Source organism: Eumetopias jubatus, unplaced genomic scaffold, assembly GCF_037043125.1.
Source record: "Eumetopias jubatus isolate StellerSeaLion01/CBP00866 unplaced genomic scaffold, mEumJub1_p1.0 scaffold_5, whole genome shotgun sequence".
NCBI classification, from domain to species: Eukaryota; Metazoa; Chordata; class Mammalia; order Carnivora; family Otariidae; genus Eumetopias; species Eumetopias jubatus.
This window is the reverse complement of record NW_028274811.1, coordinates 56353188-56380103: the sequence shown is the minus strand read 5'-3', so window position 1 is coordinate 56380103 and position 26916 is coordinate 56353188. Positions and strand designations below refer to the sequence as shown.

The 26916-nt window shown below is 37.4% G+C and overlaps 1 protein-coding gene and 2 pseudogenes across 1 annotated transcript in view; all 3 read left to right on the top strand.

The window, feature by feature from the left end:
- Positions 1–26916, top strand: part of ANKRD31 (ankyrin repeat domain 31) — a 146722-nt gene that overhangs the window by 58314 nt on the left and 61492 nt on the right. The window contains exons 12-17 of the mRNA XM_088023646.1: positions 12913–13060; positions 18260–18312; positions 19261–20800; positions 21698–21862; positions 25596–25733; positions 26607–26749. Of these exons, the coding sequence (XP_087879772.1) occupies positions 12913–13060; positions 18260–18312; positions 19261–20800; positions 21698–21862; positions 25596–25733; positions 26607–26749 (2187 nt within the window). The remainder of the gene's footprint in view (positions 1–12912; positions 13061–18259; positions 18313–19260; positions 20801–21697; positions 21863–25595; positions 25734–26606; positions 26750–26916) is intronic.
- LOC148164361 (metallothionein-1 pseudogene) lies at positions 1818–3081 on the top strand (annotated as a pseudogene).
- LOC148164360 (large ribosomal subunit protein uL22 pseudogene) lies at positions 3167–4159 on the top strand (annotated as a pseudogene).

Genomic DNA, 26916 nt, shown 5'->3' with positions numbered 1-26916 from the left:
CTCTTAACGTTGAATTACATTTTTTATTTATTTTTTAATTTAATTTAATTTTTTTTTTAAGATTTTATTTATTTGACAGAGAGAGACGCAGTGAGAGAGGGAACACAAGCAGGGGGAGTGGGAGAGGGAGAAGCAGGCTTCCCCCGGAACAGGGAGCCCGATGCGGGGCTCGATCCCAGGACCCTGGGATCATGACCTCAGCCAAAGGCAGGCGCTTAACAACTGAGCCACACAGGCGCCCCTGAATTATATTTTTTAAATGGGTGAATTATATCTCACTGAAACTATTAAAAAGAAATACATTTTTTAAATTGAAAAAGATGAAATTTGAGAATTATAGATGATTGGCTCCTGATTCCTTAGAAAAATCAAGAATAAATTATTAGACATAAGGGAGACATTTAGACAAGAATGTAGTGATCTTTGAGAATCTGTAGGCATTACTAAGAACAAGTTACGTCAGACTAACCTTGACTTCTTTTCTATTAGGCTTACTTTGTTAATAGGTGAAGGAAATGGCATAACAAGTTGATATAAGCTATTATGATTTTAACAAAGCTGTTATTTGATGACATGTCCTGTGGTGTATGAGTATATGAGATGTTGAATTGGAGGTTGATTGACAGTGTTATTAGGGTCCTCATATATTGAAAAAATACCTCTCAGACATACTGATTATTCATTCCATGTATATATAGAGTGAACTAAATTATGAAGTTTGATTGTATATTCTATTATACTATAAAGAGCCAAACTCCCTCAATGGGCTCAAACACAACTATATTTTGTTATTGGGAATTTTAAATCCCAGACATCATACCATTTTACTCATAAATACCTGAGCCTGCATCTCTAACAGATAAGGTTTATACCCACAGTATCATCTCACCTAATAAATATTAGCAGTTTCTTAATACCATTTAATACCCTGTCCATATTCAAATTTCCAAAGTTATCTAAAAAATGTGTTTTTATAGTAAATATTTGTTTAAATCAGGATCGATTAAGGTCCATTCCTTACAGATGTTTGTTGTGGCTCTTAAATATGTTTTAACCTGTAACAGTCCTTCCTTTATTTTGTGTTTTCTTATATTTTCTAGCATCTGGGTCTTTGTCTTATAGAATTTCCTAAATTCTGGATTTGGTTAATTTTATTTTTGTGGTGTTGTATAGCTTGTTTCTTCTTATATTGTCTGTAAATGGATAATCTATTTAGAGACCACAGTCTGGGTGCTAGGTATGCTCATTGGTGTTAGATATCATTGCTTTTAGGCATTTTTAGTAAAATAATATTTTTCAAGTAAGAGGCTATATAAGGAAAAATTATGAGTTCATACTGATACTTCTCTTTTCAACTTAATATTATAGATTTATATTGAACTTTGATTTTATACTTGTATCTCTTTGTCTCTTAGGCTCAACATTTGTTTTTATTACATTAATTTACTTATTTCTTTATTGTATAATATACTTATAATATTACTACTAGCAATATTATTATTGATATTAACACTATTGTTATTAATGAAACTACTGATGAAGTTTTTTTTTTGTAGTTCTGTTTTGTGCATATTTCATTAGCGATGTATAGTCAAGATATTGTCTTTTCAAATACTTGAAAGAATTTTATTCTCTGAGTATTATGCTAAGCAAAATGAGTCAGAGAACAACAAATACCATATGATTTCACTCCTGTGTGGAAGAAACAAAACAGATGAGCAAAGGGGGAAAAAAAGAGGGAGCGGGGAAAACCAAGAAACAGACTCTTCGCTATAGAGAACAAACTAGTGGTTACCAGAGGGGACGTGGGTGGAGTGATGGGTGAAATAGGTTCTCACGACACGTCATCAAATAACAGGGTAATGTATGGAAGTGCTGAATCACATATTTTACACCAGAAACTAATATTACCTGTGTGTTAACTAACTGGAATTTAAATAAAAACTTCAAAAAAAAAGAATTTTATTCTCCTACTTGTTTCTTAACACAAGTAGGTCAGCTGATTTTAGAGGGAAGAAAGAATTTGTTGGTTTTTTTTTTAAAGATTTTATTTATTTGTCAGAGAGAGAGCACAGCAGGGGGAGTGGCAGAGGGAGATGGAGAAGCAGACTACCCACTGAGCAAGGAGCTCATTGCAGAACTCAATCCCAGGACCCTGGGATTGTGACCTGAGCCAAAGGCAGATGCTTAACTGACTGAGCCACCCAGGCGTCCCAGGAAGAAAGCATTTGAATCAATAATATGATTAAAGGTGAAAATCCATAAGCAAACTTAAAGTAGAGGTATATTTCCTTAAGGAGGCTACTGTTTGATGAGCCAAAGAAGTGGAGATTGTGATGCTGGCCACTTACTGAAATTGCTCTGCTTGTTCTAGTTAAGAACCTGTGGTAGCTTTAAAATATGTCCACAAATCTTTTAATACTCCTCTTTTCAAAAGGTAGAGCCTGATTCTATTCCCCAAGGTTGTGGGCTGGAGTGTCAGTGACTTGCTTCTAACAACTAGGATATTCCAGAAGTGACAGTATATGACTTTTGATGCTAGGTTGAAAGTACTATAGCTTCTTCTTTGTTCTTTCACTTATTTCTCTTTTGGTTCATTATATGAGAGAAGCCAGATGTCATATCATCAGGATACTCATGTAGCTCTATGGAGAGGTCTACATGGCAATGACCTAACGTCTCCGTCCCACACCTGTGTGATTGAGGCATCTTAGGAAACAGATCCTCCAGACCCAGTCCAGCTTTTACATAATTGTATCTCCAGCTATCCTCTAGAATACATCCTCATAAGAAACTGACCACACCTCCAGCCCACACCAGTGTTTCCCTGCGTTGCCCGCTTTGGACCTCCATCCTCACCTCAGCCCAAAGTGGACCCCAACTGCTCATGCTCCACCAGGGGCTCCTGCACTTGCTGTCTCCTGCAGACGTGAAGAGTGCAAATGCACCTTCTGCAAGAAGAGCTGCTGCTCTTGCTGCCCCACGGGTGGTGCCAAGTGTGCCCAGGGCTGCATCTGCAAGGAGGCATCGGACAAGTACAGCTACTATGCCTCATGTGGAGGAGAGCCTGTTCAGATGTAAATAGATCACCATAAACATACCTGCAGTTTTTTTTTTTTTTTACTTTTTCATCCTACCTGGACCCAGTTGCTACATTCCTATTTCGATGAAATATTTGAATGACAGTAATCTCATCTAGATGCTTCTGGTGAAAAAAAAGAGAAAAGAAAAAAGAAGATAGAGACAGAACCTGATTAAAACCACCTACCTGTCCTGCTCCCAAATTCCTGACCCACTGAAATTGTGAGATTATAAATATTATTGATTTGGGGGTAATTTGTTAGGTAGCAACAGAGAGCTAATATAGAACCTAAATATAGGTTAAAATGGGGGGAGGGGTGCCTCAGTGGTGTAGTTGGTTGGGCGTCTGACTTGGTTTCAGCTCAGGTCATGATCTCAAGGTCGTGGGATCAAGCCCGGTTTTGGTGCAGAGTCTGCTTAAGCTTCTCTCTCCCTCACCCTTAGCCCCTCCCACTTATGCTCTATCTCTCAAATAAATCTTTAAAAAAAATAGGGGGACCTCTTCCCCTAAGCAGCCTGAGGTGACCTCTGAAAATAGTTCACTATTCGCTTGACCCAGAAAACCTTACAAAATCATGCAAATCAAGAGGTTCAAATCTTCGTGTTCACTTTAATAACACATGTGAAACTGCCCAGGCCATCAAGGGTCTGCAGATCCAAGTATCTGAAAGACGTCACTTTGCAGAAGCATTGTGTACCATTCCATTGCTACAGTGGTGGAGTTGGGGGGTGTGCCCAGGCCAAACAGTGGGGCTGGACACAGGGTCAGCGACCCAAAAAGAGTGCTGAATTTTTACTGTGCGTGCTTAAAAATGCAGAGAGTAATGCTGAACTTAAGGGTTTAGATGTCAATTCTCTGGTCATTGAGCACATGCAGGTGAACAAAGCCCCCAAGATGCGGCGTAGGATGTACAGGGCTTATGGTCGGATTTACCCATCTATGAGCTCTCCCTGCCACATCAAGATGATCCTTACTGCAAAAGAGCAGATTGTTCCTAAACCGGAAGAGGAGGTTGCACAGAAGAAAAAGATATCCCAGAAGAAACTGAAGAAACAAAAACTTATGGCCTGGGAGTAAATTCTGCACAGAATAAATGCAAATAAAAATTAAAAAAAAATAAGGGGGAAATACTCAACAAAAGCCATTTATTTACTGCCTTTTGGTAAGAAGAGAGTGTTTCAAGTTAGAGGATATGTAAGTAGGCTTCAGAATTCATAAAATTAAGACTACAGAGGGAAATGGTAAGTGTGGATATTTGGTGAAGCAGAGTATCCATTGCCTAAATCAGAGACTGCCAAAGTAATGTATCCACTCCCTGGGAATCACCAACTCAGATTTTCAGGAAGGTAGGGCTCTAGCCCCTGCCTTTTCCATTCCTCCAGTCCGCTTTCTTGTGATCCTTGATCCTCAGTCACTCTAATACTACATGGATTATTATTTGACACAAAACCTCCAGAGATAAACAATACAGCCCTTTTGGCAACTCCCTTACAAAACTTCTTTTCCTTTTTTTTTCTTTTGTTTATTCATTTATTTATTTAAATTCAGTTAATTAACATATAGTGTATTACTAGTTTCAGATGTAGAGTTCAGTGATTCATCAGTTGTATGTAATACCCAGTGCTCATTACATCACATGCCCTCCTTACGGCCCATCACCCAGTTATCCCATCCCCCCACCTGCCTCCCTGCCAGCAACCCTCAGTTTGTTTCCTAGAGTTAAGAGTCTCTTATGGTTTGTCTCCCTCTCTGTTTTCATCTTATTTTATTTTCCCTCCCTTACCCTATGTTCATCTGTTTTGTTTCTTAAATTCCACATGAGTGACACCATATGATAATTGTCTTCTCTGATTGACTTATTTCATTTAGCATAATACCCTCTAGTTCCATGCACATTGTTGCAAATGGTAAGATTTCATTCTTTTTGATGGATGAGTAATATTCCTCTGTGTGTGTGTGTGTGTGTGTGTGTGTGTGTGTGTGTGTGTGTGTGTGTTCTCTTCTTTATCCATTCATCTGTTGATGGAAATTTGAGCTCTTTCCATAGTTTGGCTACTGTGGATATTGCTGCTAGAAACATTGGGGTGCAGGTGCCCCTTGGATCACTACATTTGTATCTTTGGGGTAAATACCTAGTAGTGTAATTGCTGGGTCATAGGGTAGCTCTATTTTTAACTTTCTGAGGAACCTCCATATTGTTTTCTAGAGTGGCTGCACCAGCTTGCATTCCACCAACAGTGTAGGAGGGTTCCCCTTTCTCCGCATCCTCACCAACATCTGTCATTTCTTGACTTGTTAATTTTAGCCATTCTGACGGGTGTGAGGTGGTGTCTCGTCATGGTTTTGATTTGTTCCTGATGCCACGTGATGTTGAGCATTTTCTCATGTGTCTGTTGGCCATTTGTAGGTCATCTTTGGAGAAATGTCTGTTCATGTCTTCTGCCCATTGCTTGATTGGATTATTTGTAAGTTCTTTATAGATTTTGGATACTAGCCCTTTATCTGATTAAGATATTTGCAAATATCTTTTCCCATTCTGTAGGTCATCTTTTGGTTTTGTTGACTGTTTTCTTTGCTATGAAAAAGCTTTTTATCTTGATCAAGTCCCAATAGTTCATTTTCGCCTTTGTTTCCCTTGCCTTTGGAGACGTGTCTAGTGAGAAGTTGCTGTGGCCAAGGTCACAGAGGTTGCTGCCTGTGTTCTCCTCTAGGATTTTGATGGATTCCTGTCTCACATTTAGGTCTTCCATCTATTTTGAGTTTATGTTTGTATATGTGTAAGGAAATGGTCTGGTTTCATTCTGCATGTGACTGTCCAATTTTCCCAACACCATTTGTTGAGGAGACTTTTTTCCATTGGACATTCTTTCCTGCTTTGTCGAAGATTAGTGGACCATAGAATTGAGGGTCCATTTCTGGGTTCTCTATTCTGTTCCATGGATCTCTGTGTCTGTTTTTGTGCCAGTACCATACTGTCTTGATGATGACAGCTTTGTAATACAGCTTGAAGTCCAGAATTGTGATGCCACCAGCTTTGGTTTTCTTTTTCAACATTCCTTTGGCTATTCGGGGTCTTTTCTGGTTCCATACAAATTTTAGGATTGTTTGTTCTCGCTCTGTGAAAAATGTTGATGGTATTTTGATAGGGATTGCATTGAATGTGTAGATAGCTCTAGTTAGCATAAACATTTTAACAATATTTGTTTTTCCAATCCATAATCATTGGAACATTTTTCCATTTCTTTGCGTCTACCTCAGTTTCTTTCATGAGTGTTCTATAGTTTTGAGAGTAAAGATCCATTGCCTCTTTTGTTAGGTTTATTCCTAGGTGTCTTATGGTTTTGGGTGTAATGATAAATGGGATGAATTCCTTAATTTGTCTTTCTTCTGTCACATTGTTAGTGTATAGAAATGCAACTGATTTCTGTGCATTGATTTTATATCCTGCCACATTGCTGAATTCCTGTATGAGTTCTAGCAATTTTGGGGTGGTCTGTTGGGTTTTCCACATAAAGTATGTCATCTGCAAAGAGGGAGAGTTTGACTTCTTCTTTGCCGATTCGGATGCCTTTTATTTTTTTGTTGTCTGATTGCTGTGGCTAGGACTTCTAGTACTATGTTGAACATAGCGGTGATAGTGGACATCCCTCCATGTTCCTGACCTTAGGGGAAAAGCTCTCAGTTTTTCTCCATTGAGAATGGTATTCGTTGTGGGCTGTTCATAGATGGCTTTTATGATATTGGGGTATGTTCCCTCTATCCATACACTGTGAAGAGTTTTTATCAAGAAAGGATGCTGTACTTTGTCAGTATTGAGAGGATCATATGGTTCTTGTCCTTTCTTTTATTAATCTAGTGTATCACATTGATTGATTTGCAGATGAACCACCTTTGCAGCCCAGGAGTAAATCTCACCTGGTCGTGGTGAATAGTCCTTTTAATGTGCTGTTGGATCCTATTGGCTAGTATCTTGGTGACAATTTTTGCATACATGTTCTTCAGGGATATTGGTCTGTATTTCTCCTTTTGGATGGGGTCTTTGTCTGGTTTGGGATCAAGGTAATGCTGGCCTCATAGAATGAGTTTGGAAGTTTTCCTTCCATTTCTGTTTTTTGAAACAGCTTCAGAAGAATAGGTATTAATTCTTCTTTAAATGTTTGGTAGAATTCCCCTGGGAAGCCATCTGGCCCTGGACTCTTGTTTTTTGGGAGATTTTTGATTACTGCTTCAATTTCTTTTTTGGTTATGGGCCTGTTCAGGTTTTCTATTTCTTTCTGGTTCAGTTTTGGTAGTTTATACGTCTCTAGGAATGCATCCATTTCTTCCAAATGGCCTAATTTGTTGGCATATAGTTGCTCATAATATGTTCTTATAATTGTTTGTATTTCTTTGGTGTTGGTTGTGATCTCTCCTCTTTCATTCATGATTTTATTTATTTGGGTCCTGGGTCCTTTTTTTGACAAGTATGGCCCAGAGGTTTATCGATTTTATTAATTTTTTTTCAAAGAACCAGCTCCTACTTTTATCGATATATTCTACTGTTCTTTTTGTTTCTCTTTCATTGATTTCTGCTCTAATTATTATTAATTCTCTTCTCCTGCTGGGTTTAGACTTTATTTGCTATTCTTTCTCCGGCTCCTTTAGGTGTGAGGTTAGGTTGTATATTTGAGACCTTTCTTGTTCTTAAGAAAGGCTTGTATTGCTATATGCTTCCCTCTTAGGACCGACTTTGCTACATCCCAAAGGTTTTGAATAGTTGCGTTTCCATGAATTTTTTTAATTCTTCTTTAATTTCCTCGTTGACCCAATCATTCGTTAGTAGGATACTCTTTAACCTCCAAGTATTTGAGTTCCTTCCAAATTTCTTCTTGTCATTGAGTTCAAGTTTCAAAGCATTATTGTCTGATAATATGCAGAGAATAATCCCAATCGTTTGGTACCATTTGAGACTTGATTTGTGATCCAGTATGTGATATATTCAGGAGAATGTTCCATGTGCACTCAAGAAGAATGTGTATTCTGTTGCTTCGGGATGGAATGTTCTGAATATATCTGTGAAGTCCATCTAGTCCAGTGTATCATTCAGAGCCCTTGTTTCCTTGTTGATCTTCTGCTTAGATGATGTGTCCATTGCTGTGAGTGGGGTGTTAAAGTCCCTACTCTTACTGTATTTTTATCAATGTGCTCTTTTAATTTTGTTACTAATTGGTTTATATAATTGGCTGCTCCCATGTTAGGGGCATAAATATTTACAATTGTTAGCTCTTCTTGTTGGATAGGCCCTTTAATTCTCATACAGTGTCTGTCCTCATCTCTTATTACCATCCTTAGTTTAAAATCTAATTTGTCTGATGTAAGGATTGCTATCCCAGCTTTTTTTTTTTAAAGCTTTTATTCAAATTCCAGTTAGTTTACATACAGTGTATTATTAGTTTCTGGTCCCAGCTTTCTTTTGATGTACATTAGCATGATAAATGGTTCTCCACCCCCTCACTTTCCATCTGGCTCTGTCTTTGGATCTAAAATGAGTCTTTTGTAGATAGCATATTGTTGGATCTTGCTTTTTTATCCAATCTGATACCCTTTGTCTTTTGATTGGAGCATTTGGCCCATTTATATTCAGAGTAACTGAATTTAGATATGAATTTAGTGCCGTTGTATTATATAAATAAAGTCACTGTTTCTATATATTGTTTCTGTTCCTTGCTGGTCTGTTACCTTTGGACTCTCTTCGCTTAGAGGATTCCCCTTTAATATTTCTTGCAGGGCTGGTTTAGTGATCACACATTCTTTTAGTTTCTGTTTGTTCTGGAAGCTCTTTATCTTTCCTTCTATTCTGAATAACAACTTTACTGGATACAGTATTCTTGGCTGCATATTTTTCTCATTTAGCACCCTGAATATATCATGACAGTCCTTTCTGGCCTGTCTGGTTTCTGTGGATAGGTCTGCCGCCAGGCTTATGTTTCTACCCTTGTAGGTTAAGGACTTCTTGTCTGGAGCTGCTTTCAGGATTTTCTCTTCTCTGAAACTTGCAAGCCTCACTATTATATGTCGAGGTGCTGACCTATTTTTATTGATTTTGAGGGGGGGTTCTCTGTGCCTCCTCAACTTGAAATGCCTGTTTCTACCCCCAGATTAGAGAAGTTCTCCACTATAATTTGCTCAAGTATACCTTCTGCCCCTTTCCATCTTTCCTCCTCTTCTGGGATCCCAATTATTCTAATACTGTTTTGCTTTATGGTATCACTTAGCTCTTGAATTCTCCCCTTGTGATCCAGTAGTTATCTCTCTTTTTCTCACTTTCTTTATTCTCCATCCTTTTGTCTTCTATATCACTCATTCTCTCTTCTGTCTCATTTATCCTAGCATTTAGAGCCTCCATTTTTTATTTCATCCCATTAATAGTATTATTAGTATCTTTATAATCATTATTCTGAACTCTAGTTCTTTTTTTTTTTAAGATTTTATTTATTTTTGAGAGAGAGAGAGTGTACAAGCAGGGGAAGAAGCAGGCTTCTTGGGAGAGGGAGAAGCAGGTTCCCCACCGAGCAGGGAGCCCGATGCGGGGCTCAATACCAGGACCCTGCCATCATGACCTGAGCTGAAGGCAGACGCTGAACCATCTGAGTGACCCAGGCGCTCCCTGAGCTCTAGTTCTAACATCTTACTTCTGTTCATATTGATTAGGTCCCTGGCAGTCAGTACTGCCTCTTGTTCTCTTTTTTGGGGTGAGTTTTTCCATCTTGTCTATCTGTCCAGAAAGGCGTAGATGAACAAGAGAACAAAATACTAGAATAGCCACAACAACCCCAGAGAAATATATACTAAACAAATCAGAGGAGACCAGAAATGGAAAGGAAGAAAGAGAGAGAAAGAATATAATCAGACAAGTGAACAGAACAGAGCAATACACTAGATCCTGGGTGTATTTTGGTTTGTTTGTTAGAAGAAACTAGATCCCAAAATTGTAAAGAAAGAAAAACATGTATATACAAAAATAAAATTAAATACAATGAAAGGATAGAATGTAACTGTAAAAATGAATATAAAGACTTAAAAAAGAGCTGATAAAATTAAAAATTAGTTGAAATGGAAAAAGGGAAAAAAAATTAAAATCAAAAGACCAAAGCATCATGAAGGAAAAAACCCATGAATTCTATGTACTCTTTTCCCTTAGTGCTGGAGTTTTGCAGTTGTCATGAATGGGTAAACTTGGTCTTCATTGGATGTTCTTACTGATCTTCTGGGGAAAGGGCCTGTTGCTCTGATTCTCAGGTGTCTCTGCCCAGAGTGGAAATGCACCAAGAGGCCAGGCTAAGTAAGCAGGGCCAGATTGCTCTATGTGGCTTTTGTTCCCTAAAGGCTTTCCGCACTGCTTTAGAGGACGCGAATGAAGATGGCAGCCTCTCAGTCTCCAGCCCTGGAGCCGAAAGCTCACACCCCTGACTCCTCAGTACACCCTCAGGGAAAAGCAATCTGTTACTCCTGTCTCCCTAGTCTCCGTCCACTCTCTGTGCTCACCCAGCCTGTGACCAAGCATTCTTATCTAGGCACATGACCCCGTTTTGAGTCTCCAAACCCTGTAGACTCCTGGGGCATGGACCTGTGCTTCCTCCTAGGGGTGGAAGGGGGTTCTTAACCGCAGTTCTGCAGCTTGCTGGGCCCCTTCTCAGAGAGCAGTCGCCTGACCTTGCCAGTTTACGGTTTATGGCAACCCGGAGCTGAAAGCTCATGCCTGGGCTCACTGATTACAGCCGGCTTCCCCGCTCCAATGCTTGGGAACCCTGCCGCACTCACATATGCCCGGTCTGCCTATGACCCTGGGGATCCTGAGACCATGCTATCCCACCTAGGATTCTGCCCCAACTTTACTACCTGAGCACCTTTCAGGCAGGGATGTTCCCCACCGGAACAGACTTCTAAAAGTTTTCATTTTGTGCTCTGTTGTCTATCACTTTCCAGTAGCTGGCTGACTGAGACTCCCTTCTGCAGTTTATCTTCCAATATATCACCTCAGATTCACTTCTCCGTACCTCCTACCTTGCAGAAAGTGGTCACTTTTCTATTTGTAGAATTACAGAAGTTCTTTTTTTAGACTCCAGTTAAGTCCACAGGCGTTCAGAATGATGTGATAGCTATCTAGCTGAATTCTAGGGACTAGACAAAACTAGGGTCCCCTACTCCTCTGCCATCTTCCTCCCTCCCTCCCAAAACTTCTTTTCCTAAAAGAAAGCTGTATACTCTTTATTTTCTTTGCTGAACAAAACATGAAGATCCAGACATAAGTTCGTTATCCTCTTACACTTGGTTTATATATGAATTATAGATTTAATTATATATACTGTTACTTTCAATTTCCCTATCTAGCATTAAATTCTCATAATAAAATAGTTTGAGAAACAGAATTGCTGAGTCTTAATAATTTTCAAGGGATCTGGCTTATATTGTCTCTTTGTGGTATTATGTTTTTCTCTCCTAGTATGGTCTATTATAAAAGGAACAATCCATATATATTTAATTTGAGGGGTATATACAATTTACAGAAATTCCGATCCTTTTTCTCATTCCAGATACTAACATGAAAATTTAGTCTCCTTGTAGTGTAGGGTTACTTAGACCCTACTCCCCACATCCTCCCTGATTACATGCATTCTTTTATTAAGTAATATTTATTGAATATTTACTCTATGCCAGACTGAGATAGGCACTGGCAATGTAAAGATGATTAAGACATATATCTGTAGCTTGAAAGCAACTTAAACATCTACTGGGATGGTACTGGTTAAATAAAGTACATTTAATAGTAGACAATTCCTCAAATGCTAAAAATAATGAAGTTCATTTTATACTGATATGGTACAATCTCAAAGCTTTGTTGTTCAGGGGCAAAATATAAGGGAATGTATATACTATATGACCACTTGCATAAGAAAAAAATATGTATACATACATATATATACATGTTGGACTAGATTAGCTGTGGAAAAATTCAGAAGAAACTATAACAAGGGCCTAGGAAAAAATTGGATGACTGGAGGACAAGGGTAGAGGAGGGAAACTTATTTCTCATTGTATACTTTTCTGAGCCTTCTGTATTTTGAACGTTATTCATTAATTCCCTATTCAAAAATAATAAATTTTAAAAGAAAAAAGTAGTCCCACCCTCAGAAACCTTAGCGTACAGGCGAGAGATATACATAAGAAATAATATAATAATAAATATATATATTGTGCACTGTGGTAAAATATGTACCTGAAAGAAGGGAGAGGTCATTTTCCTCTAGAGCAGCAATGGATGGGAGGTCGGGGAGTGCTTCATAGAGGAGACTACTTGAGGAGTAGTAATAGATTAAGGGTTGACTGGTTTCTCCCTGACACTCTGAGGAGGGGCAGCAGCAACATAGTTATAGACAGAAGACATAACCATCTCCTGGAACCTGCCAAACTTATATTTACTACTACAGAACCCAATACTAATTCTTGGTATATCTGCCAGCTCCATTTCACCAGCATCTGAACTAGATACATTTCTGACCTTTCCTCTTTCAGTCTCTCCCTCCCTCCCTCTCCCTGTCTGCCCCTCTTCCTCTCTACCCCTCTCCCTCTCTCCCTGTTTCTCTTTATTTTGTAAGATAAGGGTATGTATATCAACAAATTATGATTCAGTCGCAATTACATTAATTTTTTTATTGGGCAAAGTTGTTGTAGGTAAACCCAAACTCTGTTATTGAAAGAAATATCAGATGTTGCTTAGAGTTGTATGTTAGCACACATTACAATAATACACCTTTTGTCTGGGCATGCTTACATGAACAGTCTTCCCATAGGTGGCAGAGTTACTTCTTTTGAATGGAGCCGATCCGTTACTTAGAAGTGACAGTGGAAAGTGTCCTTTGGATGAGGCCAAAGATTCATGTATGAAGCGTCTCCTTGAGAAATATATTCCTAAACACCAAAAACATCTTCTTACATCAGGTAAGATTCAACTGCCCTGTTATATCTGTTTATCATATTTGTAGAGAGTTACAGAAATTGAATTTAGAATTATAGAAATTAAGTTTCTTTTCCTCCTTAGTTTTGAGAAAATCCATCCAGTGGTGTCCTTGCTCCATTCCTTTAATAAAGCACACTGGCTTGTTTGCAAGTGCACATAATGGTAGGACTCTAAAAGAACAAAGAGAAATAACATCAAATGTACTTTTCACTGGTGCTTTGCATTGCAAACAGTTAAGAAAACTTTTATAAAGTTCTTTTTTTCCTGACAATTTTTTGGCTGAGTAACATGATATGATGTAAATTATATTTGGCTGTATCTTTCTTGATGAGTATGGCCAGGATTGTTTATTTCCATTTCTATTCCCTAACGATCTTTTCTTATGGCTGTATTTTTACCCTGTTATCCATTACACTGGTAAAAATTGAACTACAAAAGAACTCGATTTATGGTTGCCAATAAGAAGAATTTACATATATGGCACTTTCTTTATATTCTCCTTAATGTGTCTGTTAGATTTTTGGTAAGATCACAGCATTCTTCTGCTCAAAACCCTGCAGTGGCTCTCCATTTAATCTAGAAGAAATGTCAGTATCTTTATAGTGGCCTACAGGCCCCTATAGCTGTCTACCCCAATTAATTTCTTCTCCTACCATTCTCTACCTCTGTCATTAGACTTCAGTCACACTGGCCTCCTTGCTGTTCTTCAGATGGGCCTCCTCCACCTCCTTCAAGTCTTAGTTCAAATGTGATCTTCTCAGGGAGGCCTAGACCTGCTGCAACCTGCCTCCTTCCCACCCTCACTGTACTAGTTATCTATCACTATGCAACAATTACCCAAAATTTAGCATCTTAAAACAACATTTATTATCTCTCAGAGTTTCGGAGGATTAGAAGTCTGAAAGCCTTTCAAGTGAGTAACAAGTTCTGGATTAGGGTCTCTTATGGGTTGCAGCCAAGCTCTTAGTGAGGGGTGGTCATCTCGAGGCTCAGCTAGAACAGGAAAATCCACTTCCAAGCTCACTCACATGGTTCCTGGCGGGCCTCAGTTCCTCGCTGCTTGTTCGCTAGAGGCCTCAGTTACTTGCCACATGAGCTTTTTCCTTAGACCTGCTGACAGCCTGGCAGCTGGCTCAGAGCAAGTGATCCAAGAGAGAGAATGCACCCAAGACAGAGGCCACAAGCTTTCTATAACTTAATCTTGGAAGTGATATACAACCAGTTCTGCCATATTCTATTTGTTCTAAGTAAGTCACTAAGTCTGGGAAGTTCCACCTTTTGAAAGGAGGAGTATCAAAAATTTTATGAACATATTATTCAAACTGCCACACTCATTCCAACCCCTCTTACCCTACTCTACTATTCTATTTACCCTTTTCCCATAGCACTTTACACCTTCTAACACATTGGACAGTTTGTTTATTTTTTATTTTCAGTTTTTCCCCAAGAATCTAAGCTCAGTGAAGGAAAGGATCTTTATTTAGTTGGTGATGAGTACTAAAATGCCTTGTATACAGTAGGCATTCAGTAAATATTTGTTGAATAAGTAGTGTGTTAGTCCTTTTAAACACAACAAACAAAATAAACTCTTTACCTTCAAGAGATGTGTATGTGCTTCATTCAATTTTATTAAACTATATTTTATATTTTTAAATATTTTATTTATTTATTTGAGAGACAGAGAGCACGAGGCAGGAGCAGAGGGAAAGGGAGAAGCAGACTCCCCGCTGAGCAGGGATCCCGACTTGGGGCTCTATCCCTGGGCCCTGGGATCATGACCTGAGCCGAAGGCATATGCTCAATTGACTGAGCCACCCAGGCGCCCCATTAAACTATATTTTAATAAAATTTTCCCTAAAGAGGTAACTATTTAAATGCTATTGACTAAGGACTAAGACTTGGATTAAAACAGCCTACTTTATAATAAAGAGATAACATCATTGATAAAGTCCACCAAGAGGTAATTAATTAATGGTTCTTTAGAACAAAAGACTTCTTCCCCTTTAGCCCAATCTCATCAGAAAATAAGAGGGACAGACTCCACCTTGTTGAGGCCAGGTCTATAAAAGCACACTGCGATAGATTATTATATTCGTATTTATATAAACTGTATAGATTATTGCACTCATATTTACGTTTCAAGCTATATGAAAAATTGCAGATATTCAGTTGGAGGCAAAAGTATGTGTATTTTTATGTTTTTTATTTTGATAATCTGATTAATTGCTTGACTTCTCTATTTTATGGTAGCATGCATTGTTTTGCTGTGCTGATAGTGCTTTCTCCAGCATTTTAGCCCTTCTCCAAATCCAGAATCTCCTCTTCACCAGTACCCACTTCTGACCTATACTTACCCAAGGGAATTTCATTCAGGGAAGGAATCCCAAGCCTTTCTTCTTAGGAGTTAGCTCCCACTCTTTAGGGAGGCAGTTTACGGGGTGGGCTGTATTATCGTGCTTCATCAGGTGGTTTGAATATTTCTTAAGTTTGAACTTTCAAAGTCTGTCATTAATTATCAGCTTACTTATCAATATAAATGAAAAAATTAGTTCACTTAAATAAAGAATATCAAACAGTATTTGTTTTTAAATTTCAGTTGAAGAGCTTTTAATTATGGGAATGATGGATAAAGGACCCTTCCTCATGCAATATATATTTGGTGCTTTTGTGTTGTAGAGTACAATACATCTACTTTGGTATAGGACAAGAGTTCATTCTTACTAATTTTATAGCCTGAGGTAAATTAACACTCTCAGTTTTCTCATCTGTAAATGTGGGCTTATAATATCTACTCCTCTACCTATATATCTGTGGGATTGTTATTGTGAGGATTAGAGTTGATGTATGTAAAATACTTCAAACAGTACCTTACATATGACAGAGCTTGGAGTAACAGAGTGAAAAGAATTACAGCTACGTCACTAAAATTCACCACCTCAGAATTTATATCTGTGTAGTTTTTTTTTTTAAGTTGGTTATAATAGAGCATATAGACTCTTTTTGTTTTGTTTTGTTTTGTTTTATTGTTATGTTAATCACCATATATTACATAATTTGTTTTGGTGTAGTGTTCCATGATTCATTGTTTGTGCATAACACCCAGTGCTCCATGCAGAATGTGCCCTCTTTAATACCCATCACCAGGCTAACCCATCCCCCTACCCTCCTCCCCTCTAGAAACCTCAGTTTGTTTTTCAGAGTCCATCATCTCTCCTGGTTCATCTCCCCCTCTGACTTACTCCCCTTCATTCTTCCTCTCCTGCTATCTTCTTCTTTTTCTTTTTTCTTAAAATAAGACTCTTAAAACTGAGATGGGCATGAAGGAGGGCATGTGGTGTAATGAGCACTGGGTGTTATATACAATTGATGAATAACTGTGCTCTACATCTGAAACTAATGATATACTATATGTTAATTAATTGAATTTAAATAAGATGAAAAGAAAAAAAAGATGTTAGTTGAAAGATGCTTTCTATACAGAAAACAAAACAAAGTGAGAGGGGAGAAAAGCCCCTTTCTTGCTTCCAGATTCTCTTAGGAACCATGCCCCAAATGGTGGTTCCTGTAAAACATTCTTCTGCTCTTTTAAAACATTTTTATTTATTTTTTTAAGAGGATTTTATTTATCTGAGAGAGAGACAGAGATGGCGAGAGAGAGTAAGAGTGGGGACGAGAGGGAGAAGTAGGCTCCCCACTGAGCAGGGAACCAGATGCAGGGCTCAATCCCAGGACTCTGGGATCATGACCTGAGCCAAAGGCAGATGCTTAGCCCACTGAGCCACCCAAGTGCCCCCTGCTCTTCTATTTAAGAACCAAAGTTAGGAGAAGGCACACAGTCCTTTTTGCTCCTGAAAAATAATAAAAACAAAATTAATAATGGAGCATTTTCTTTGTGCCAAGAACTCCCCTAAAGTCTTTACATGGATTATCTTATTTAATCCTCATAACAATTCTATAACAAGGACTGTTACTACTTTGATTTTATGGAGTTGAGGCAGAGATACTAAGAAGCTTAACCCAGGGTCACCCAGCTGTTAAGCAAATGAGTGAAGATAGAAACTCAGGAGTAGGCTCCAGAGACTGCTCCCAGCTCCTTTGCTTCATTGAAGGACGTTGTGTGTGTCAACTCTCCTGCATGAGGTGAATAGGTGAATGCCAAGCCTCATTATGGACATTATAATTTGATTGCTGCCATGAAAATTATTCCCAAGAAATAAAATGTTCTTTTTCCCAGCTACATTCCTCTTAAAATATTTTTAAATTTCTAGTTCATAATGTATTTAAAGAATTTGCATTCATTTATTCCTTCCTCTATTAAATAATCTTTGAATACCTCCTATGTGCAAAGCACTGTTTCTAGGTTTTTATCTTTTGTGACCAAATGCGTATGTAGGTAACTAATTCCACCTCTAGTATTTAAAAGAGACACTAAAGTACTTTTTTTTTATTATCAACCTAGGTATATTTTATTCATACCATCGTTTTTTGACTTAGTCATTCTCAAGAGCAACCTTTTCCCTGCATGTATGTTTCACTTTTAAGAGAATGAAGCATTCAGGGACACTTGGGTGGCTTAGTCAGTTAAGCGGCTGCCTTCGGCTCAGGTCATGATCCCAGGGTCCTGGGATCGAGTCCCACATGGGGCTCCTTCCTCAGCGGGGAGCCTGCTTCTTCCTCTGCCTGTTGCTCTCCCTGCTTGTGTTCTGTCTCTCTCTCTGACAAACAAATAAATAAAATCTTTAAAAATAAATAAATAAATAAAGAGAATGAAGCATTCAAACTAGAACCTTATTAAGCAGACATTAGAAAATGATAATCCAGTAAATTATGAAAGAATCTTTTGCCTTCTAAAAGTAGTTTGCCAACAGTTGTGTTTCTGGATATATCTATGGGGAATGTTAAAATAGTGAGTTTATTGCCAGCCTTTGGTATTACTTTGTTGGAGCCATATTGCTTTTCCTACAGAAATGTTTTCAGCTTTCTCAAGATAGTGTGGGGCTTCTAAAACATAGGAGAACTATCAGTTACAGGAATGTTATATGTGCCAATCTGAATGGAAAATGTTTGCATAATTTCACTTATTTCTCTGGTTTTCTCATGGCAAAGGACAGGTGGGTTTTAGAAATCTAGAGTCTGACCACTAGGGGCTATTTTCTTTGATTTTCTCTTTTTGTTTACAGCTCAAAAGAACAGCACCGACCCATTAGACACAGAGGATGCACGCCAGCACAAGGTCTAGCTCTGTTTAGCAATAAACATGTTTATGGAACGAACCTGCTGCTTATTTTATAGATAATCAGAGTGGAAAGAAAGATGCCCGAAGCATTCATCAGGAATAGTGACTTCACCTTTACTTTTAAGAAACTTTAGAATAATTACATGAGAATCGGAGGGTTCTGGGCTGTTAGTTTGCGAAGCATTTGAGTAAATAGCTTGTCTCGGCACACTGATGTATCAGTAGCCATTTCCTTTGTCCTCCTCTTCATGGAGCCAGGAGGTTTATCAACCATGTCGAATTTCCTCTGGCCTAAGCACAGTACAAGAGCCAAAGGTGTTGATCCATTCCTTCAAATTTGATATAGTGGGTAGTTACTCTTCATCTGGTGCTTGGGTTGTGGTGAGTGAGAGGAAGCGGTGTCCCTGTTTTAATCTTAGCAGCCCACAATAATTTTTTCATGCAGATCAGTTTGGGAGCATATCTCTTTTCTTGTTTTTAAATCCCTTCTTCTTCTGCCCTACCTACAGTCGGTCACAGACACTAGATGAAAGAATTCTCTTAATTCTAGCTGTATATAACAGTATAATTGTATATAACAATTAGGAGAGGACAGTGTCTTTAAAGCATTCTTGTTTGATTATGCTTAAAGCCCATAAAAATTAAGTAGATTAAATTTTTTATTATGCTTAATGAGATTAATGCTGCTAAATACTGGCAAAAACAAATTAAAATGTGAAGCAGAAAATACAGATTAGAACACATAATGAGTCTTAGTCTACTACATTTGCCTTTTTCTATTAGTCTTTTTTAAATATCAGGTTGTATATATCCCATCAGGCCCTGTGGTTAGATCAAATCACAAAATTGAATGAAGTAATGGTTTGATTTATCAATAATCCTGAATTAATTGAGTATAGAACTACAGCTGAAAATCAAAGCTAACTATATGTTTTATTTCTTTAGAAACCACAATTCAGTTCTAAAAATCTCATTGGGTTTGTTTGTGATGAACATTCCAACAGACAGAAGTCAGAACTTGGAAAAGTTGATAAAGGAAGTAAAGAAGGTTTATTTATAAATAAAGAAGATGTATATGAACCTTACCAAAAAGATTCCAGAGACACAAAATTTGGTAAATCCAAGCATAAGCAATCAACTCTTAACCAAATACACTCTACTAAGGGACTCAGAAAGAAGAGTCTTCAGAATGTCAAAGGTCCTAACACAAATGTGTCTAATGATAAAGGAAGAAGAAACACACAACATAAAAGAACTCAAGCGGATGATGCAAAACAAGAAATATGCATTCCAAGAAAGATAATAGCTCTTTCTTCTTTCAGAAGAAGAAACAGATTGGTTAATAGTCAGCAAGATAATCTCCAAGCCTTTGATGATCTTCCAGAAAAGTCACATAAACTTTTTAGCCCACCTCTGTCAAGCCTGAAAAATGGATTAGGTAACAATATTGAGGCTTGTTCAGTTCCCAGAGAGACACTTACCCAGAGCCTAGGTTTATCAGATAATCAAGAAATAAAATTCTTAGAATCCACTGACCAACAGGAAGCTGTTCTTTTCTCAGGACTTTCCTTACAGAAAGAGATCAAGTTACCACTTGTTACCACAGATCAGCAGCCTCATACTCACCAAGAACAGCAGCACATTAGCCCTTATAAATCTCCTGAAAACGGTAACTCAGGTCAAAAAGGTGAGAGCCTTAATAAGTGGGAACATTCTTTTGCATCCTTTATAAAGGAAAATTTTAATAACATTGATGATGATGATTGCTTTACTTCTGAGAAGACTATAGCATGTAAAAGACTGGTATGTTTTACAGGTTGCAAAAACCACTGTAATTATAATGAGAATATAACAAATAGAGAAGAAATGGATTTTCTTCAGTTTTTCCCTTCTGAAAACCATTTTTCACAGGAAAATGAATTAAAAGCATGCAGGTTAATCATACTTCCACAACAGGAAGCTGTTGATCTTTCTGATTCAGATAATACAATGGGTCCTGAACAACATATTGCAAATTATGAACAATGTGCATGTGAAACTTCTTTTGATCACTCAGATGGCAATCCTGAGCATACTTCCCTAGCTTGTCCAAGAACATTTTCAACACAGGAAGCTTCAAAGTTGACTAGTCATGTGAAGCTATTCAAAAGGTCTCAAGATTTTAGCTCCAGAGCACCAACTCCTTTAATGGATCAAACAGATACACATATTGTGGAAAAGGTAAATGAGGGAGAAGACACTAAAAGGAATTACAATGATGAAAGCCAGAAAACAAGTTCTTCAAATGGGCCTTCATCCACAGTTGTTAATTCTCAAGTAATAGAAACAACTACAGTTAAAAAAAGGAAACAAGATCTTCCAGAGAGCAAAACCATACATGATACAGTTTTTTATTCCACTGACAATACCAGTAAAGAATTGGCCAACATCTCACAACTTAGACAGAAAGAAAAGAAGGAAATTTCTCATAAACCAGGTATTCTTAGTATTGCTTGCTTTGTACACATCTCCTGTAGATTTACTTATTTTATAGAAATTTCTAACTGAATTCTGCTGAACTTAGCCAAACTGACAAAAATGAGGACATGTGGACTATAATTTAGGGATATTGTTAGTTAAGTAATATTGTTTACTTTGAAAACCAAACCGTTATTATCAAAGATTGTTGCCAAATTGATATTGACAAGTTAATAAATAGTATTTCTATCAATTTTTATGTTTCTTTTTAATATAGCACTTATTTAATATCAGTTAACCTAACATTTCCATAGCAGGAGATTGTTAGCTCCGTTGATTTCAGTGATTCACTGTATTCCCATCAGAACTGCATCCAACAAACCTTGTTATATAAAAACATTATTTATTTATTTATTTTTAAAAGATTTTATTTTTAAGTAATCTCTATACCCAATTAGTGCTCTAACTCAGAACTCTGAGATCGAGGGTCATATGCTCTACCAACTAAGGCAGCCAGGTGCCCCTAAAAACATTTTTAAAGGGTTTCATTCCCTTAAAAAATAAATAAATAAAATAAAATTTTAAAAAATCAGTCCAGCTAGGAACAGAAATTTGGAACAGTTATGAGGCTAGACTCTTTTCTAATCACATAACCAGTAATAAGAACTGCAACACTGAGGGGCGCCTGGGTGGCTCAGATGGTTAAGCGCCTGCCTTCGGCTCAGGTCAGGATCCCAGAGTCCTGGGATCGGGTCCCGCATCGGGCTCCCTGCTCCTTGGGAGCCTGCTTCTCCCTCTGCCTCTCTCTCTCTCTCTCTCTCTCTCTCTCTCTCTGTCATGAATAAATAAATAAAAAAAAAAATCTTTAAAAAAAATTTTAAAAAAAGAACTGCAACACTGAGGTTGCAAAATGTTTGTTTTTCAGATGAGGAATTAACTAATAATATCAATGGAGATGAAAGCACTATGAGAAATGGTGAGAAAAAAGAAAAAACAAATTCTGAAGTTTGCATATCTAATATCCAAGAACACAAAAAAGTTCAGAATTTCAGAAAAAGGCAAAATTTCTTGAAAGCTACCTGCAGCCAAGGTTTGTATTCCTATACCTGTATAGGTAAAAGTTGACATGATCAAGGCCAGCATTTCTAAACTTTCAGATTTACTGTTGTTGTTTTTTTTTCATTCACTAAGTTATAAGATTATTTCAGCTATATTTTTTAGATTGTTTTACTATAAAGTACCACATGAGAATCTGTTCGTCTTCAGATACATTCTTGTCATGTTTCTGCCTATGACTTCTAATTTTAAATATTAGAGGAGGTAAGATAAACAGAGAGACAGCAAGAATATTGAGTGGGGGCAGTGCATCTGAACTGTGCCAGATCCCTTAGATACTTCCATTGAGCCCTTTCACCATAAGGCAAATTAAAGAATGGCCACCGGTTTCTTTTTGTCAGATGAATGAACTGCATGTGTTTGGCAGTATGGACAAGTTAACTATCCTTTAACAGTTCTTGGAGCTAGTTCTGTGGTGAACAATAGGCTAAGCCAGGCCACTTCAGGTTAAACAGTAAACACTGAAAAGTTTGTTTATCTATTGTCTATTAAGAGGTAGGAAGGACACTGGATTAGGCATACTCTGTGAACTTTCTCCCATTGTCCGCCTCTCATATAATCTAAAGCCCTTCTTAGACATCCATCCTCTAGTGGGTTGAATAGTGGCTCTCCAGAACATGTCCATGTCCTAATCCCTGGAACCTGTGATAATATCTTATATAAAAGAGTGAATTTTACCTAAATAGAAAAAGAATCTCTGCAGATGTAATTAAGGATCTTGAGTTTCCAGAGAGTAAAAAAAAAAAAAATAATAGATCACATACGAAGTAACTGAAAGCTGAGTATGTCTTAGTAGCATTATACTTTATTAATAAATAATATTTTTATACCAATTATTAAATATATTATCAATTAATATTTATTAATTTGTTAATAAAGTATAATGTTATTAAGAAGTACTAAGCATTAACCACAGTGGACTTTATGAAGAAGTTTTTTGTGAAGTTAGTGTGAGTCCTATTTGCTTCCTTTCCAGTTTTTTCCAGATTTTATTTTAAAATTTTAGTTACATGCATAGAAATTTATGATGACAGTAAAATGGAATAATTTTTTAGTTTTTGCCCCAAAATGTTTACCATGTGCCTACCTTCTTTGCTACAACATACCATGATCTAGGTGAGAGGATTTGTACCACTCACAGTAACAATTATTGGAGAGATTTTTCAATTCAAACTTGCAAACTACAGGTCTGCTGTTTTGGATATTTCATAATTTTAAAATATATTCTCTATATATGTATATATAATAGATATATCTTTATTCTTTGAATAAAGAATTTCCGAGTACAGATTTGTAAGAGCAGTATGATTTTGTCTAGATGTCAGGGGAATGTAGACATGAGGCTGTCAGTCTTCCCTGTGATTCACATAACTGAAGAATCCATCTTTTAGAGAGTAATTCTCCGAACTTTTTATCTCTTGCCCAGCAACTATGTGCCTATCTGCTATGGCATTTAGGAAATAGAACAGGAAGAGAGTCTTAAGTTAATGCACTGGTTCTCAAACTTTATCTTGCATCAGAATCACCTGGAAAGCTTGTTAAAACACAGATTACTGGGCTCTACCCCCAGAAAGTCTGAATCATTAGGTGTATTATCTATTAGTGTATTACACATTTGCAAACTTAGCAGTTTAAAACAACACACATTTTTTATCTTATAGTTTCTGTAAATCAGGAATTGGGCATGGCTTAGGCAGGTCTTCTGCTCAGGATATTTCATAGGCTACAATCAAGGTGTTGGCCAAGACTGGGGTCTCATCTGAAGGCTCAACCAGGGAAGGATCCATTTTCAAGCTCATGTGGTTGTTGTCAGAATTCTCTTCCTTGAGGGTTGTGGCAACCTTGTGGTCATCCTCAGTTTCTTCCTTTATGAGCTTTTCCAGTGTGTCCTCTTGGTTCATCAAAACATGCAAGCTGAAGGTGACAGAGCAAGTTGGCTAGCAAGACAGAAAATGTTACAATCTCTTATAACCTAATCAAGGAAGTGAAATACCCTCAATATTGAGGTATTCTATTGGTTAGAAGGAAATTCTTCAAGAGGAGTGGATGATGCAAGGCTATGAATACCAGGAGATGGGGATCATTAGGAGTTACTTTAAAATCTGTCCTCCACAGTAGGTTTGTGGGGTGGGCTGGAGAATTAGCATTTCTTTTTTTTTTTCTTAATTTTATTTTATTATGTTATGTTAGTCACCATACATTACATCACTAGTTTTTGATGTAGTGTTCCATGATTCATTGTTTGTGTATAACACCCAGGGCTCCATGCAATACGTGCCCTCCTTAATACCCATCACTGGGCTAACCCATCCCCCCCACCCCCTTCCCTCTAAAACCCTCAGTTTGTTTCTCAGAGTCCATAGTCTGAGAATTAGCATTTCTAACAAGTTTCCCAGGTGACACTGACACTGCTAATCTGGGACTACATTTGAGGACTGCTGGTTTAATGAATATTCTTTTCTGTTTCATCACTCTAATCCTCTACTTTGCCTTCCTTGTGTCTCACTCTGAAGATTCTTTGATGTGATTTCTACAGAAAATAAATCTCCAGTTTCATGGCTTGGGGATCGGAACCTTGGGTAAGAGGAAAGGTTGCCAGACAATTCAGGGTTGGAGAAGGGAACTTGGACTCCCAACTTTTGTATATATATACTTTCATTCAGTCTCCATGTTTCTAGCCCAGTTCCATGAACACTGCCTTTCACCATACTTGATGCCCCCAAGTGCTGGGTTCAGGTGGGCTCTCTCCCTAATTCTTTTTGCTAGCATTTGGGTTGAGGCATTTCCCCTACTTCATCAAGTTGGTTAACTCTTCTCCAGCAGTGATTTTCCAGTTCCCAAAAAGTTGTTGAAGTCTTTGTCTTCTATTGTTTCCTCTTCTATTTTCTTTTTATGGTATTAAAAAAAAAAAAATGTTTTACGGGGCACCTGTGTAGCTCAGTCGTTAAGCGTCTGCCTTCGGCTCAGGTCATGATCCCAGGGTCCTGGGATCGAGTCCCACATCGGGCTCCCTGCTCAGCGGGAAGCCTGCTTATCCCTCTCCCACTCTCCCTGCTTGTGTTCTCTCTCTCAGGTGTCTCTCTCTGTCAAATAAATAAAATCTTTAAAAAAAATATTTACTATCATTTTAGCATGGTTTGGGGAGGAAATTGAGGGGAAAATATGGTCCATTTTTTTTTTAGCTCCAATTTAAGTCTCTCTAACTTGTGGTGCAAGAAGATTTTTTTTTAAATCTTTGGATAATGATGTTGTATTGCATGTTTTTTGAAAAAAAATAATCCATTGGGCCATGGTTCAGTTTTTGGTGTCTTTTGTGATCAGAAACACACTCACTGGGATAGAGAAGAGCTATAGAAAGAGATGTTTTATAAAATCACAATTTGTTTTAAGAAAAATTTTGTCCATTGTTAAAGGACTACTGAGAGTGAAATGAGGGTAGAACTGAAGCAAGTTTGTTTTAATCAAGCTTATGGTAGGGTGACTGAACAGCTGTTGGAATGAATGCAAAGTAATGTACTTAGATGCTCTACAATGCCTTCACAAGTTATATTTTAAAACAGTAATAGCAATGATGATATTGATACATGTTTTGTATAGAGCACCCTACTTAGGAGTTTTGAGGAAGTTGCTGTGTATTTTCTAAGCTCCTTTGTAATGATCAGCATTTGACAGAAAAGAAGCCTCAGTTTTACTTGGCAAATTTACAGAAGTAAAAACAGCTGGGATCAATAAGAGGAATGCCAGAGGGGAAAGCCAACTTCATTTGGCTGCCAGAAGAGGAAATTTGACTCTGTTGAAGGCTCTAATAGAATCTGGAGCAGATGTGAATCTAAAAGATAATGCAGGTTTGGATTCTTGAAATTTTAATTGTGTTTATAACTTGAACTCACTGAAATACACATTTCATCCACCCTTCCCCGGTTTTGATCCTGGCTGCTAACTTTGAACTGTTTTTTTAAAAATATATTATTTAGTTGAATAGTTAAATTTATCTTGGTTTTCACCAGTTGCTAAAATAACCTCCTCTGAAACAGTTTTTAAGATACATGTGGGAGCATTCAGAGGAAGTATACAGAATGGGGAGTAAAGGGAGCTTTATTTAGGTCTTTTTCTTGGAGATCTGAATACTAAACTCTGACTTTGTAGAGAGTGCCAATTTTTTCCCATTTCCCTATCCCTTCTCTTTCTCCTCTCTTTACGTTATTCATTGTTTCTCTCTTTCCTTATTTTTATTTTCAGCCTCCATTTTTAAATTGATCTAACATTTTGCTTAAGCACAAAAAAATCTTGTGTGAGGAGTTAACAGGGAAAAACTCAAAAGATTGATTTCAAGAATCGTATGTCATTTTAGAGCGATATATGACAGTGCAGTGATACAAATGGGGAAGGCAGACTTGATCTTACTCTATTTTAATATCTGAGTTGAAACAAATTGACGTGATTAGTTTTACTCTAGTCCCATTATATTTTATGTTCTGTGAGTCTTCTGTTTTGGCCCTTGGATCAACAAATATTTTTGATGAGATTGGTTTTCAAAATTGAAACATTTCAAAACCATAGTTTTCAATATTATTTCTTGTCTAATACTTAGTATATACATTTGAATCAATATAGATATTCATTGCATTAGTGCAAATAAACTTAATAATGAAGATAGTACATGAATGTTGATTTGTAAGTAGCAGCTTGTTTTGTTTTTTTCTTTTTTCCTTTTTTAGGTTGGACACCACTTCATGAGGCATCTAGTGAGGGATCTAATGATATAATTGTAGAGTTGTTAAAAGCTGGTGCTAATGTTAATTGTGAAAATCTAGATGGGATTAATCCCCTACATGATGCTGCTGCCAACGATCATTTAAAGGTACAGTGCACATCAGACTGGGTTCCTTTTACTTTTTCTTGGAAAAATGAGTGAAGAAAATTAAGGTATTTCAAACTGAGCACTAAAGTAATTCCTTAAAATAAATGATTTTTAAAACCTGCTTAAAATTTTAAACGAAGATAGGATATTATGTATAGATTGGAAAA